At 46.0% G+C, this 16606-nt stretch overlaps 1 protein-coding gene across 16 annotated transcripts in view; it reads right to left on the bottom strand.

The window, feature by feature from the left end:
* PHACTR1 (phosphatase and actin regulator 1) overlaps nucleotides 1-16606 on the bottom strand; it is a 561465-nt gene that overhangs the window by 257401 nt on the left and 287458 nt on the right. Inside the window, exons 1-2 of one of the 16 annotated variants that reach the window (XM_021099760.1) lie at nucleotides 5835-6456; nucleotides 5130-5186 (exon numbers count right to left, since the gene is read on the bottom strand). The exons of 11 other annotated variants lie outside the window; for them this stretch is intronic. Coding sequence is in view for 3 of the 5 variants with exons in the window: in XM_021099754.1 (XP_020955413.1) it covers nucleotides 5130-5382 (253 nt within the window). In the remaining 2 variants the exon portion in view is untranslated. Of the gene's footprint in view, nucleotides 1-5129; nucleotides 5423-5481; nucleotides 5710-5834; nucleotides 6457-16606 lie in introns of those variants that run through there. 4 more of the 16 variants (XM_021099761.1, XM_021099754.1, XM_005665575.3 and 1 more) reach the window with 4 other exon arrangements.

The raw sequence follows: 16606 nt of genomic DNA, 5'->3' as shown, positions 1-16606 counted from the left end.
TCACCCTACACCACAGCTCACAGCCATGCCAGATCCTTAACCCACTGAGCGAAGCCGGGGATCGAACCTGCGTCCTCATGGATGCCAGTCAGGTTCATGACCACGGAGCCACAATGGGAACTCCAGGATACTTTATACGTTACTAGAATTTTAAGAGCACACCTTCATTCCAATTGGCTTGCTCTGCACATCCCCGCCTAACACCCACGAAGCCTTTCTTCATGTCTCTTCCCTACCGTGTGAGCACTTGCCTTTCTTTTTAGGGTTCCACACAAACATTACACCCTGTCCAAGTCCGAGGCTTTCCTAGGCTGTCCTGACCTTCAGGAAGCAGTTTCCGACCTCTACCCCTGCCTTGCTTCAGGCCATGTCATCCAGAGCTGTCCCTTTGACTCTGAGTGTCCATCTGGTCCACGTCAATAAAATCCTCCGGGAACTACTTCACCCAGCTGTTTACCTTTCCTCTTCCAGAAAAACAACTGGATCTCACCTTGCCTGTTTGTTTTGGTTATCCAACAGACCCCTCCCCCCCCAAAAAAAATGCTTCGTCATTGTAAATTTAGTAAAACAGATATGTGCGCCCTATTACCTAGAAGGAACTGGTTATGATTGTTAAAACTCTAAAACCACAACCACAAAATACTTTGACACGTGCAACCTTGAGGAGGCGCTTTTCCAATCTCACTTTTACTTGTTTTTATTAGAAATACATGTTTTCACTGTTAAGTATAGAATAAGCGTAGAATTGGATGCTTTCATCTTGGACCCAATCCAGGGATGTTTAATTACAGAACAGACCAAAGAGGGTCTTAGAGCAGGAGAAACACCCAAGACAAAAGTGAACTTGGTGGTAGCAATACAGATGATAGGGATCGCAGCTAATATGGCTCCAGAACGTTCTCTTGGCAGGCATCATGCGAAACGCCTTGTATCAATAACCACATGTCATTCTCACAACTCCATGCCATAGACAATACTGTTGGATCCTAAAGTCACCCAGCTAGCAGTGAAAACAGGCAGTGAGGTTTCAGAAGCCAGCCCTGGACCACTGCTAGAAACTTCTTCCTTCATCAAGGGCTAGGTCCTACCAGCAGCCCTGAAAAACCCAATGCTGGTGGTTGGATCGTAGAGGACTGCTTACCTAATCTTTATGCATCTGTTTTCTCATCGGTGAAATGAAGGATTTGAACCACAGACATCCATGAAGCATTCTTTTCTCAGAGGCTGTTTTGCCCAATGAACTCTAGAGTCAGCAACAGAGAAGTATTGTGACAAACTGGTTTTGTTCTAAAAGTTCATAGTGGAATCCATCAGAAAACAGGTTAAATCTTTCTAATCCCGAAGACCAAATTTGGAAACGTGTCTAGTGAGCCAATGGATTAGTGAGTTTGCATATGAATATGTGAAGAATGGAAGCTGGAGAGAAATGAAAACAACCTTGAAATAATGATCAATCACCTGTAAAAGGCACTGAGCAGCTGCTACAGTTACTATGTTTTGTTTCTCAATCTATCATTTGATTACTTTTTAAATAGGCCCCTATAAGACAGAGGTTTCAAACGACTTCAAACAACTTTTTAGAATGGACCGTTCCTACTAAAATTACTTAAAATTGCATCTTAATACACAATTACTAATGACATTATAATTCCTGCGATAATTCCTCACTAATAGACTCAAAGGGAATTCAAATGAAGACAGAAAACATGTATGAAATTATAAACAGAAATACCTGGTCTTCAAGAATAGAGTTCTCCCTAGAGTTGATTTTTAAGTCTTTGGAAATTAAATCACATTCTCCCATTGACTTCCAATATAAGTTTGGCGATAATTTACTTATGTCTCTTACAGCTTTACAATGTACATAACATCTAATCTACTTAGCTCAAAACTTCCACTCCCCCTGTACTACCGATCAAACAGGTGAGGCAGAAAAACTTAAATGTACTAGAAAATTGTGCAATTCCTTCTAGTTCTAGATCTTAATAAGCCTGCCTTATTGAGACTGCACGTCTACATAACACAGACACATGTACACACATACCTCACGGTACTTCTCTACATTTTGTATTTTTCGCCATTCCAAAAAATAAATAAATAAATAACCAACTTGAAGGCACAGTGGAAAGCGCTTTAGTTTTAAAGACAGACAAGGGTTTCCATCTTTGTTCTACCCGGAGTTCCTGTTGTGGCTCGGTGGAAACAAACCCAACTAGTACCCATGAGAAGGCAGGTTCAATCCCTGGCCTCCATCCATGGGTCGAAGATCCAGTGTTGCCGTGAGCCGTGGTGTGGGTCACAGATGTGGCTCGGATCCCTTGTTGCTGTGGCAGTGGTGTAGGCTGGCAGCTGCAGCTCCCATTCGACCCCTAGCCTGGGAACTTCCAAAGGCTGCAGGTGCAGCCCTAAAAAACACAAGAAAAAAACAAAAACAAAAACTTTGTTCTAGCCTTAACTTTCTGGTGGACTTTACACCCACGTGCTGTATAAGCTTCTTTCCTCATCTGGAAATGGCTTCAGAATTGAACTAAAAGAACACAAACTGTCTTTGGCCATTACTAGTGACTGTGTTCTATAATTTTAAAAGTGATTTTCTAATGAAAAATAACGTCAGTAAAGCATCTTCGGTACTAATAGGTGGATCTGGGTACTTAAAAAAAAGTACTCAAGAAAAACGGCAAATGCTAAAAGTAAAATGTAATCTCATCTTTTCTATGTGTTCATTTAGCCAGGGATATTCTTTCTTTCAGAGTTTGTATCAGCCAAATACTTTCAGTTGTAGATTGTCTTTTGACTCAAAGTTACGAAAATATACTTTACATGTGTTTAAATATATTTTATACATGAAAAAAACTTAAGAATGAGCTTCAGTGAGCTTCTCTAAAATTCTGCCTGTGTAAAATTTCAAGTGAGGCCTTTCCAGCTGGACCAAAATTTTCCTTGGTTGCTACTAAATGGCCTCCTTGGTGCCAAACGAGAAACCTCACATATTTATGGCTCTGGACACAATGCAGGACGGTCCCATCATAAGCAATGTCCTCTACTAGGGAGCCCCGCAGATCTGCTGGCATTACTACAATCTTTACTACACGCGTCCTTTAAAATAGCTGGCTCTCCTGGCATGCAGCAAAGATGACTCAAATCGCAAACAAACAGCTTCTCCAGAACTTAGCTCACAGTACATCCACTCAGGACAAAATATCATTCAAGGTCAAGCCTTGCTGAAATGTATTTGAACTTCCTTTCCTTTCAGAGTGGGCAGTGCTGCTCTGGGCTCTGGCAGGAAAAGCAGAAGGGCTAAGCACCTGACCTCATTTGATTTCAGTGACTAGAGGAGCACACCACGCACTGGAAGGCACGATTAGCGGGTGTAGAATTTGGCAGAAATCAGGCACCGCAACATCTGATCTCCCCCCCCACATGAGAGTCCTTTGAAATTAAATGCTTTCATCATCTCAGGTGATAACGTCAACATGCAAAGGTAGCTCCTTAAGACATTCTGGAGCATTTGAGACGGTAGGGACCATGCATGTTGCGAGTAGAAGCATCATGTTCGCAATTACACACATAAACACACATCTTTGCGCTGTCAGGGAAGGCCTTTCCTTACTGTAGAAACATTCAGAGATCCTAATTTAAATCGGCAACCAAGGCTGTGGAAGTAGCCCATGTGGGAAGCAATTCAGTCAACAGAGTGACTCATTTAATAAGTATTTTAGACTACATCTCATGCTCTATTACAGTACCTGGTAAAAGGCTGGCTTGAGACCATTTCATTAATCCCTTTATATTCCATAGGCGTCATCAGGTAACAGAGTAACCAAAGGACCCAACACGTCAGGGTGTGCCTCTCATAAACCGATTGCCACCCCGAAACCTAACAGGAGCTGCCTTAGTGTGTTCTGTGCTCCTGCCTTCCTCCCGCACAGCCCCCGTTTTTCTCTTGGACGCCAAGGGCCAGCCCGCACTGCTTCTCTTGCAATTTAATCAAAGAAAAGTATAATTACGCTAGCAGGACTCTAATTTTGCAAAGCCATTAGCCAAGCCAGTCACTTCATTATGCCGCACTTCAGAGGCCAACAAGAACCCGAGGGATCCTAAGTATTCTGTGTTTTTTTCCAAAGGGAAGCCGCGTGGCCCTCCAGCTTGATAGGGAAAATCTGCCTGCCCAAGCAGGTAGGAGTGTCAAGTCAGGTGAGCAGCTTCAGGCTGGCCAGGTGCTAATGCTTTCCCTGTAAATCTGCTGCCTAAAACTTTTCCGAGCCCTTCAGTGGCCCTCCGGAGTCTGCTTCTGAACCGCCCCAGAGGGTCCTGCGTGAAATGCACCACCACACAGGCGCGTCCACATCTGCAGAGGCTTCTGCCTGGTCCGCGCAGAGCTGTCCCTCCTTCTCGGTTCCTTCTGCCCAGAGTCGCTGGCAGTCCCACACCCCTTCACCACCCACTTGCGACCGGATTTCGGGGGCGAGGGGTTGGGGGTAGCTCTCTGGCTCTCACAGGCTCACCTGGAGGAAACTGCTGCGCGCCCCCTCCCCCACCTCCCACATTTTGGCCATCAAGCATCATTCCCAGAGGGGCCAGCAGCGGCCCCCCCCAGAAACCAAGGCCACGTTCCAATCCGAACGGACATCCTTCAGCAACTCCACAAGTCTCCAGGGCTCTGGGGCCGGAGGCCAAATCCCCTCTCCAAAGTGAATCCACCCGCAAAAGCCCACATCTGTAACGCAGCCCAGCAAAGCTTCTATCCTGTCCTAACGCGAGGATGGGAGAACCGCTTGGAAGCCCAGAAAGCTAAGAAAGCAGGTGTGATTATGTCTTTAAAGCTCCTAATGTTACCCCTGATCAATCCCCCCCAAACCCCACCTTCGCCAGGGAAAAATTCCAGAGTTACCCCTTCAGCTGTTTCAAACCCTCACTTGGGGGAGCATGTACGTCAATGGTCTGGGCAAGGATGCGGGCCGGGTTTGGTTCTGGGCAGCGCTCCGCAAAGTGCCGGGAGGGCAGGCGTCCGCCCCTGCCGCCGCAGTTCTCGGGGCAGAGATGCCGGTGGTGCCCCCAAACGGGGGACCGGCAGAGCCACCTCCCCGCCTCCCGCGCTCGCCGCCGCCCCGACGCGCCCCGGCACTCACCGTCCCGGGCGTCCTCTCCCCGACTGCAGTTGCTGCAAATGTGTTTGATCTCCTTGCCTAGTTGACAATGGATCACAAAGGACATGTTGTTGTTGTTGTTGGGGGCGGGCTCCTTCAGGGGCTTCATCCTCGGCAAATAAAAAGCTTTCTTTTTGGGTCTCGGGGCGCTCGCGCCTGGCACCGCGCCCTCCCTGCAGCGCGGCGAGCGGAGCGCAAACCTCCCCGGCTCCGCGGCGCGCGTGGGCTCCGCCATCCGGCCCCCGGGCGCCCCGGGCCGGGCGCTGCTCCGGCCCCCGCGCGCCGCCCCTCGCGCCCCGCCGCCTGGCCAGCATGCCCCCGCCACGCCCCGCACCCGCGTCTCTCCAGCCACGCGATCGCGGCGGGGCGGGTCAGGGGAAGGCGCCGAAGGGATCTTGACCTCGCCGACCTCCCCGCCCGAGCCAATCCGGATCCCGAGGCGGGAGGAGGGTTCCGGGGAGGCACTCCTCGGTCCCACCTGAGCGGCTCCACTCCCACCCCTCTCGCGGCCTCACGCGCGCATCCTTCCCTGGCGGCCCCACCCCTCCCCACGTCTCAGCACCAGCGAGTCGAGCCCGCTCGGTTGGCAGCTAAATTCCCTCCCTGGAGCTCCAGGGCGGAACGCCAGCCTCCCCCTCCCCCTTCTCCTCAAGCCTCACGGTGCCAAATGAAAGCAAGATGTACCACCCAGAAGGCGGCCACGCCGGGAACCCGCGGGGTGCAAGCGCCTCTCTGGGGCCAGAACAGACGATCATTCTCGAGCGGGTCCAACCCACAGCCCTTGACTTTCACTGGAGTCGACAACCTGTTACAACATAATTGATGTTTTCGCGTTCGGTAGAAATTCCCCAACCTCAAGGGGCCTTACACCAGCGTCAGGAAAACTTAGAATGAAAAGGAACCGGAAAGGCTGTGGGGGTTTGGGGGTTTTGTTTTGTTTTGTTTTGTTTTACATCAATCCTCGGAAACGACAACTTGCAACTTTGGGATCCCAGCTCATTTGGCTAAAGATCCCCAGCTGTCTTAGCCCAGAGACTAAGGCAGAGGGAGGCCAATGACATGCGCTGAGATTTCTAAAGAAAGAACAGTGTCTTAAGGCAAACCCATGGCTCCATAATAACAGCTACAAGGTATCTGGCCTTTGTTCTGCATGCTTGTTGGTTTTCTGTATTTGTTTTTTAACCTGACACTGTATCTCCACAATAATCCTGACTCAGGTATGGTGACTCCCTCCTCACCGTTTGGAGAACTAAGGCTTAGAGAAGTCTCATGGCAACATCACCTTGTGTGTGTGTTTATTTTGTTTAAAGGCTTTAGCCCCCCCCCCCCCAGGCCTGAGATTCTAGTTTAGTAGGTTAATGCAGGGCCCAGGAATCTGTAGTTTCATCAAGCTTCCCAGGTGATGGTGATGCAAAGCCTACGTGGGGAAACAGGTGTTTGCAGTCAGGTGTGTCTGACTACAAGCCTGCTATTCCCTTCACGTCCCATGCCCTGTGAGCCCCAACCCTCATCCTCTTTTCCAGCCTCTGAAACAGCATCCGTTCAAGGAGGCGCTCTCACCATCACTGTCTCCAGGAACTTCTCCAGAGTGAATTTTATAGGACCCAGTGACTGATACAAAAGACAGGTCACGACCACGCTCTCCTCCCGTTGGGCAAATTCTACATGGAGTGCTCGCCTCTAAAGGCAAAGGGTCAACCACCCACCGGGGATATTAAATTACTGCGTGAGACCACGCTTCCCATCACTCCAATTCTCTCCCTCGGCCATTTATGCTACTTCTCATCTGCAAAGCGTTCTGCCAGATCAGCACATTCTAAGCTTCATTTGCATTCACAGTTAGGAACGCCAGGTGTCCAGCTGCCAGGGCCTGCTCCGGAGGAAGATGTCAGGGACTGACATGGAATCCCAGGGCTGGAGCTGGGCTCTCCTTAATTACGTCAAAACCATGTCTCTCTCCGAGCCCATCAGGCCTTCAGGGACCCCTCCCTTCTCGCATGGATTACCAGCCAAACCAGGTGAATCTCACTGTTCTTCTCATGTCAGATTCACAATACTTGGTCCCTGGCTGATGGCTGATTCTAAGCTTTATCCTAGAGATGGCCCAGGAGCCATTTGCGCTGCTGGTGGAGTGTCTGAAGGAAATGTATTGCATTGTGTTACAGGTAAATATTGAAATATTAGTTATTCTCTTGTTCAAGTCCTAGATCCCAGCTCCCTGATGGTCTAGTGGCTAGGACTCGGTGCCTTCAAATCCTACATTCCTCTTCCAAACTGTAACACCTCTTAACGACCTTCTGAAAAGGAAAAAATAATTACTTTTTTGTTTTTGATTTTTAGGGCTGCACTTGCAGCATATGGAAGTTCCCAGGCGAGGGGTCGAATTGGAGCTAACAGCTGCTGGCCTAGGCCACAGTCACAGCAACGCGGGATCCAAGCCACATCTGCAACCTATACCACAGCTCACGGCAACTGTGACCCTTAAGGATCCACAGCCAGATCCTTAAGCCACTGAGCGAGGCCAGGAATCGAACCCGCATCCTCATGGATCCTAGTGGGGTTTGTTAACTGCTGAGCCATGAAGGGAACTCCTACATCTTTTTCTTAAATGAGTTTTTTTTTTTTATATTGTGTGTCTTTTCACCTTAATCTCTGCCCACAGATCAGAACAAATGACCTGCATAAACCCTGCATAAACCCTGCGTGGTCTCATTAAAACAATGGAACCCATAGCAATCTTTCAGTCACTCGCTGAATACTAAACCAGCCCTAAGAGCTTGAATGTCTGCATCTTAATTGGCCAAGTGACGTCGCAGCCGGGAAAACATGGACATGGCTGCCACCTTAGCCTCAAACATTGATGGGGATGCCCTGTAGTTGTGGGGGCCCTTTATTCAAGCGGCCTAAGGGGACCTCAGAGGGTTGTGCCCTGGTTTGGTGGTTCATTCTCCTCCATAGTCTGCCCTGCGTTTGCAGCTTCTAACTCTGCTGGCCAGTATGGTATCCAGTAACCCCATCTGGCTGTTTACACCTGAATTAATTTAAACGAAATGAAATTTCTTGTTCTTTTTTCTCTCTCTCTCTCTCTCTTTTTTTTTTTTTTTTTTTTTTTTTTTTTTTTTTGCTTTTTAGGGCTGCCCCTGCAGCATATGGAACTTCCCAGGCTAAGAGTCGCATCGGAGCCACAGCCACAATAACACCAGATCCAAGACACATCTGTGGCCTATACCACAGCTCATGGCGCTGCTGGATCCCCCGCCCACTGAGCGAGGCTTGGGGTCGAACCTGCATCCTCAGGGATATTAGTCGGATTCATTTCCGCTGCGCCACAGCGGGAACTTCCAAAATGAAACTTCAGTGCCCCGGTTGTCCTACAGCAGTCTTAAAAAATATGTAGTATGGTGGTTTCGTTTTTTTTTTTTTTTTTTGTCTTTTTCTCCTCTTAGGGCCACACCCGTGGCACATGGAGGTTCCCAGGCTAGGGGTCTAATCAGAACTGTTGCTGCCAGCCTCTGCCAGAGTCACAGCAACACAAGATGCAAGCCACATCTGTGCCCTACACCACAGCTCATGGCAATGCCAGATCCTTAAGCCCCTGAGCGAGGCCGGGGATCGAACCTGCAACCTCATGGTTCCTAACCGGATTCGTTTCTGCTGTGCCACAAGGGGAACTCCCTTTTTTCCTCCATTTTTAAGAGGAAGGAGGGAAACGCTGAAGGGCAGGGCAGTCCAAAGCATCCTATCACTGACATCAGGGGTTCTCAACACAGAGCCTATGTAGCTTGTGAGGGATTTTTACCCAGATGATATAAATGAGAAAGAAGAAATGCAACCTCTTCAGCTCTACCCCGGAATCTGCATTTTAACAAGAATTCTAGGTGACTCGGAGGCACATTCTTTTGAGAGCCACCTGCTAGGAATCAGCCCGGTAATAGTATTAATTACCCACCGGTAGAACACACAATTGGTTCCGAAGAAAATAGCCAATAGGACTCCTGACCTCACGGGGCTTAAAATATACTAGGAAAGAGGATGCACTCAATGACACATAACTAAACACACCCCACTGAAAACACGTGTGCAAACGTACAGCTAAGGAGCAGCCATAGAGAAATATCCATTTACTATGTGAGTGGGGAGCCATGTGTCAAGGAAGTTCTGCAGTGATTAATGTGGAAGAGATGGAGCTGATGAAGAATTTCCCTGGGAAAGCTGATCTGCAGCAGGTGGGGGCAGAGGGGTGGCGGGAGTGGCGGTGGCTGCAGAGAGGAAGGCAAGCCCTTAGGCTGGATGAAGTTCATGGTGGGGGCGGGGATAGTCAAGGCTCGTCATTAGCCTGGCAACAAAGTTACACCCGGCCAGGCAGGGTGTGAAACTTGAGCTTTCCAGAAGACACCACCGTTAAAATGATGCGAAGGCAACCACAGAGCCTGAATTCCCCGAGTCTGAATATGACAAACGGTGCGACTGACTTGGAATTGCAATCTGGTTCTGCTTTCTGCTTGTCTACACCCGACCTTACTTTTCATGCTCAACAGGCTTCAAGGAAGTCAGAATCAAAGTTAAGGGGTAGAAATTTGGAAATGGTCATATAGTGCTTTAACTCTTATGACAAGGAGTCAAAATACCAAATGGGAATGTCAATACAATGCAAAGCCATGGAAGGATTCAAAGAGAGATGCACTTAGATAAATATCAATACACAAATTTGATGTAAGACTAAAATGTTTATCTTCTTCCATATTTTTTCTTTGATGTAGACTCAGGCTCTCCATTAAATTTTCTTCCTGCTTCTGTCTGTCCCTTTCTTCTTGTTCCTATTGTGTGTTGAATGGTGGCGCCCTCCCCCCAAAAGATATGTCTTTGTCAAAGCCCTGGCACCTGTGGATATGACTGTATTTGGAAATCTGGAAAGATTCTTTGCAGGTGTAATTCATTTAAGGATTGCATGGTGAGAACTTCCTGGATGATCTGGCTGAGCTCTAAGTCCAATGGTAGGTGTATTTATTAAAGACACACAGAGGACAGACACACAGACAGAGAGGGGAAGACGCAGGTGAGCGAAGAGAAGGCAATGTGAAGACAGGGGCAGAGACTGGAGCAAAGTAGTCGCAGGAAATGCCAACAGTCGCCAGAAGCAGGAAGATGACAAGAAAGGCATCTCCCCAAGAACCTCTGAAGGCACCCCCTTAAATTTGGACTCCCAGCCTCCAGAACTGCAAGAGGGTGAATGCACATTGTTTCAAGCACCCAAATTTGTGGCGACTTGTGACAGCAACCCTAGAAAACGTATCCACCCCCTGGTTATTAACGCTCATATAAGAATAACATCTATGATATTTCTCATATAAGAACAACATCTGTTTTTTTCTCCATTTGATCTAAATGTGTAATATGCTAAAACCAGAACTGTAAGCTAATCTACCAAGTACGAATTTCAGAAGAGCATTCAAAATGATTTCCAGGAGTTCCCTGGAAGTTAAAGGATCCCGCTGTGTCTGTGGACCCAGTCATTGCTGTGGCTTGGGTCACTGCTGTGGCATGGGTTCAATCCCTAGCCCAGGACTCCCTGCATGACTTCCAAATGGTTCATGGACACAGAATTGCACTACACTACTGCTAGTTGTGTGTGTGTGTGTGTTTATTCTCACAAATGCTGGAGTGGACGTATGACACAGAATGGGAGCAGACTGCCATTTAAGAGGGGGATACAGCTTCTAGTCCTTTTTCTATCTAGTTTAAGGCATTCATATTCTGAGCAAGGAGACATGGCCAGAGCTGGCTCCAGGAAGGCCAGTGAAAATCCTTTAGGCAATTCAGTGACACATCAGTAGAGCTCATTTTCAGCCCGCGTGCATTGCTTCAGCTGCACGGATTGTTTACGGCTGGCATCTGTTCTGATAGGTCTTTCTGACTCTTGCAAGTCTAGTTATTAAATGTTTTGAATGTCACTCCTGCAGACAAAGGTTAAAAACCAGCTGTACAGTTGGCAAGCCTCGACGCTCCTCAGAAAGGACCTTTCTACTACAATGTTTGTCTTCAAACTGTGTTTTAGAGCCTATAGCGAAGGTTCTGTTGGCTTAAGCTTTTCCCTTATTCTTTCTTAATCCAACCTGACAGGGTTTTGGTATAAGAGTCGGGGAAAGGTCAGTGGACAATAGGTTTGAAGAAACCATTTCATCTCTCTGTTTATGGAACTCGAGTTCTTAAAAATATAGTTGACACATCTAAATGATGTGAGCAGTTTTTTGGTGTGTTTCTGTGCTATGTTATTTTAGCAAAGGGTTCACTCTTTTTTTTTCCTCCAAAACTCTGAATAGAAAGCAAGGCTTGTGATAATTATGCTTACAAAGGGCTTGTTCTGTGCAATTTGTTCTGCAAATACTTAGCAGAGAGTAACCTGATGAGAAGGGGAGATTGGAGGCATTTACACAAAACAGGTGGAGAAAGAGGTGAGGTGGAAACTGTCAGGCGTCAACTCCTATGGTTTCTGGATGGCAATGTTATTTTGGAAGGTTTCTTTTTCTGCTGCCCTGGATGGGAAGAGGGCTGGTTAGGTCTAGTTCCTTAGTCCAAATAAGAGGATCATCTCCAGCACGTGCTATGCTTTCAGAGTCAATAGACCTCTTGTGACTGTGATGGAAAGAAGGCAGGTCTTGGCAGGAAATTTTCTGCAAAATCTTATGTCCAGCATCTTTAAGTCCTGCACCACCCACATCCAAGGAAGGCTCGTAGTCTAAATGTAAAAGTTTGGGATCAAATATTTCTGCTTACATCCAGGGAAAAGTAGAGGATAGATGAGACAAAGGTTGTGGATTGTTAAAGATTGGTAAATGATCCGATCAGACCCCTAGCCTGGGAACCTCCACATGTCGTGGGTGTGGCCCAAAAAGACCGAAAAAAAAAAATGGGTAAATGAGAAGTCTGTCATTCCAAGCTATTTGGTGTCTTTACATTTTGTCCCAAATTATAAATCCTCTTTGAATCGAGATGTATAGTCTTAAAATTATAGCCTTAGGCTTTCCTTTTTGAACCAGATTAATTTGGCTAGATTCAGCTACTTTTATTTATTTATTTATTTATTTATTTATTTATTTTTTTGCTATTTCTTGGGCCGCTCCCACGGCATATGGAGGTTCCCAGGCTAGGGGTCGAATCGGAGCTGTAGCCACTGGCCTACGCCAGAGCCACAGCAACGCTGGATCCGAGCCGTGTCTGCAACCTACACCACAGCTCACGGCAACGCCGGATCGTTAACCCACTGAGCAAGGGCAGGGACCGAACCCACAACCTCCTGGTTCCTAGTCGGATTCGTTAACCACTGCGCCACGACGGGAACTCCTAGATTCAGCTACTTTTAGATATTTATCTTGCAAAGCTATAACATAGACATGTTTATATTGTAATAAAATAAAGTCCCCTAATAAAGAAATGACTGCATCAATTATGGTATATTTATACCATTAGGCCACTAAAAATAATGGGTTCTATTTAAACAACCTGGCTTGGAAAGATTTCCACGAGGTGCTGTTAATAAGAAAATTAACATTCAGAGAACTGACTCAAATACTATCTCATTTTTGTAAGACAAATATTGTAGCTATTAACACTGTTTTCCAAATATTTCGAATTTACTCTCTTCATGTACATGATAGGATTGCAACCTGTATATTTATATCCCCTTGAGAGTGGGTGGAACCAGGTGGCCAGTTCTTTTTTGTTTTGTTTGTTTTTTTAGGGCGGCATCTGCAGCATATGGAAGTTCCCAGGCTAGGGGTCAAATGGGAGCTGCAGCTGCCAGCTACAGCCACAACCACAGCAACTCGGGATCGGAGCCTCATCTTCGACCTACACCACAGCTCATGGCAACGCCCGATCCTTAACCCACTGAGTGGGGCTAGGGATCAAACCAGTCAGGTTCTTAACCCACTGAGCCACAACAGGAACTCCTGGCCAGTTCTGACTTATGTCGTGATGAGCTGAAGTTCAAGGTGATGGCTGCTGCTTCCTTTTCTCTGGAGTAAGCCCAGCCTACCTGCTGATACACAGGGTGATGCAGGATGAGAAGTGGGCTTGTGTGTTACTTTAAGCTACTGAAATTTTGGAGCTGTTTTTACTGAAGATTAATCTAGCCTATCAAGTCTAATACAACACTGACGAATGTGTGTGTGTGGATACATTTGTGTATTAGAGATCACTGTATTTAATCATCACACCACCACCCTAAGGTGGAACTGTTATTTCCATTGTACGCCTCAGGAAACAGAAACTCAGTACAATTAAAGAAATTCCCCAGGTTACACAGTTAGCATTTTGCCAAGAAGAAATCTGAGCCAAAATATGTTTAATAGCCAAATGCACCTTTCCTCCTCCAACCGTCCCACTGACACGCAGAGAGGGGCTGGGTAGTTTCTCATCAGAGCTCCCTCTGCACTGTTTTAGGACAGAAGCATACGGCATCATGAAACACAACCAAAAAAGGTTGCGACTATAGGCAGACAACACAGAAACCTCGCGTGCTACACAGGCATAGCTGCTGGTGGTAAAGAGAAGAGGGGTAAAAATAGGACACACAGGTTCTTACCTAACATCTATATTGGCAGATTCATGCCCTTTCAATCTTGAAAACAGATTGCAGGTGATACCCACTGTTACCCGTTCAGGGCAGAATGGCATCAACAGTGTGGTGAGCCCCTCAGGGCAGTTTAACAAAAGCTCCCGATCAGCTAATGATAATTGGCCATTAGGACAGAATGATGATTGTGTTTGCACAGAGCAGGTGCAGGAACAAGGTAATAGGATGATGTGACATTGGCAAGAAATGCAGATGGGCCCTTTTTTCAAGTGGGAGAGCTTCAGTTCTACCCAAAACTAACTGAGCATGGGAGGTAGCTCTGAGTAGCCAGCTATGGGGAGCTGTTAAGGGGGTATTTTAGTGGGTCACGCAAAGTATTTCCTCCACGGAAAATAAGAGGGTTTAATTCACCAAGGGACACATTACCATGTGCACTGACACTTGTGACATGAAGGATCCAAGGAATAACTCTGCTTCTAACAAGCCAGGTTGTACTCATCTTCCCAATATTCCAGGATCCTATGATCTGGTGAGCTTCTAAAACAGTGTTTTGTTTTGTTTTGTTTTGTTTTAATAATAGAGACGTGTGCTGAAGAGAAACTGCATTTATTTTAAAATATTTTAGAGTCCCCTTGAAGCACACTGGGTTCAGGATTTGGTGTTGTCACTGCAGCAGCTCAGGCCAATGCTGGGGCTGGAGTTTGATTCCTGGCTCTGGAATTTCCACATGCTGCAGGTTCGGCCAAAAAGAAACAAACATTTTATGTCAATTCCCTCTGTGATATATATTGTATCCAAATTATTTTAACAATAGATTGTCACCATCTTATATGGAAAAGGAACTGTTATTTACAGGCATGGAAGGTTAAATTTAAAAACTAAGAGGAGATGCAAACTATTCCCTATGGAATGGATAAGCAATGAAGTCCTACTGTATAGCTTGGGAACTATATCCAATCTCTTGTGATAGAACATGATGGAAGAAAATATGACACAATATGGTAAATCAACTATACATTAATAATGCTCAAAATCACTGATTTTTAGGAGTTCCCATCGTGGTGCAGCAGAAACGAATCTAACTAGGAACCATGAGGTGGCGGGTTCGATCCCTGGCCTCACTCAGTGGGTTGGGGATCCAGCATTGCCGTGAGCCGTGGTGTAGGTTGCAAACGCGGCTTGGATCTGGAGTTGCTGTGGCTCTGGCATAGGCCAGTGGTTACAGCTCTGATTAGACCCCTGGCCTGGGAACCTCCATATGCCCTAAGTGTGGCCCTAAAAAGACAAAAGATAAAAAATCACTGACTATTAAAGAAATGCAAATCAAAACTACTATGAGGTACCCCTCACACCAGTCAGAATGGCCATCATTAATAAGTCCACAAATAACAAATGCTGGAGAAGGTGTGGAGAAAAGGGAACCCTCCTGCACTGTTGGTGGGAATGTCAGCTGGTACAACCACTATGGAAAACAGTATGAAGGTACCTTAGAAATCTATACATAGAACTACCATAGGACCCAGCAATCCCACTCTTGGGCATATATCTGGACAAAACTTTCCTTGAAAAAGACACATGCACCCACATGTTCATTGCGGCACTATTCACAATAGCCAAGACATGGAAACAACCTAAATGACAGATGAATGGATTCAGAAGATGTGGTATATATACACAATGGAATACTATTCAGCCATAAAAAGAACAAAATAGTGCCATTCGCAGCAACATGGATGCAACTAGAGACTTTCCTACTAAGTGAAGTAAGTCAGAAAGACAAATACCACATGATATCACTTATATCTGGAATCTAATATACTGCACAAATGAACTTTTCCACAGAAAAGAAACTCATGAACATGGGAGAACAGACTTGTGGTTGCCAAGGGGGAGAAGGAGGGAGTGGGATGGACTAGGAATTTGGGGTTAATAGATGCAAACTATTGCCTTTGGAATGGATAAGCAATGAGATCCTGCTGTATGGCACTGGGAACTATATCTAGTCACTTATGATGGAGCATGCTAATGGGAGAAAAAGAATGTACACATGTATGTGACTGGGTCACTTTGCTGTGTAGTAGAAAATTGACAGAATACTGTAAACCAGCTATAATGGACAAAATAAAAATCATTATTTAAAAACTATACATTAATTAAAAAACTTTGAAATTTTTAAAAAGATAATATGAGGAAAAGAAAGTATATACATGTATGATTGGGTCACTTTGCTGTACGGCAGAAACTGGTACAACACAATAAGTCAGCTATACTTTAATAAAAAAACATAAAATACAGCTCTTTTCTAAACCTTAAAAAAAAACTAAGAGGAATGTAAAAGGATATCATATTAGAGTGAGCTACTGGAATTTAAGAGTAGAAGAATAGATACACAGTATATGTAGGTAAAAGAGATACACAGAGAGGCTCACAATGATTAGTTTGCAGGGGAGAGCAAGCCATCAGAGCAGGGAAGCAGCCTCGGACATGTCCCTTTGTGAGCTTCCGGTGGGTTTAAGAAACTCTGTTGAGGAGTTCCCATCATGGCACAGCAGAAATGAATCTGACAAGGAACCATGAGGTTGCAGGTTCTATCCCTGGCCTCGCTCAGTGGGTTAAGAATCTGATGTTGCCATAAGCTGTGCTGTAAGGTCGCAGACGAGGCTCAGACCTGATGTGGCTGTGGCTGTGGTGTAGGCCAGTGGCTACAGCTCCGATTAGACCCCTAGCCTGGGAACCTCCATATGCCGCAGGTACAGCCCTAAAAAGCAATTTTACTAATGGATATATTAAGTTTTACATGATAATACATATATTAAATATTACATGTGAAAATGAAATGTCACATACATTGTATATTGCATATATTTTTAACCTTTTAAACTAA

Source organism: Sus scrofa, chromosome 7 (genome assembly GCF_000003025.6).
Source record: "Sus scrofa isolate TJ Tabasco breed Duroc chromosome 7, Sscrofa11.1, whole genome shotgun sequence".
Lineage (NCBI taxonomy): Eukaryota > Metazoa > Chordata > Mammalia > Artiodactyla > Suidae > Sus > Sus scrofa.
Note: the sequence above shows the minus strand (reverse complement) of the source record. Positions and strands in the feature narration are given on the sequence as shown.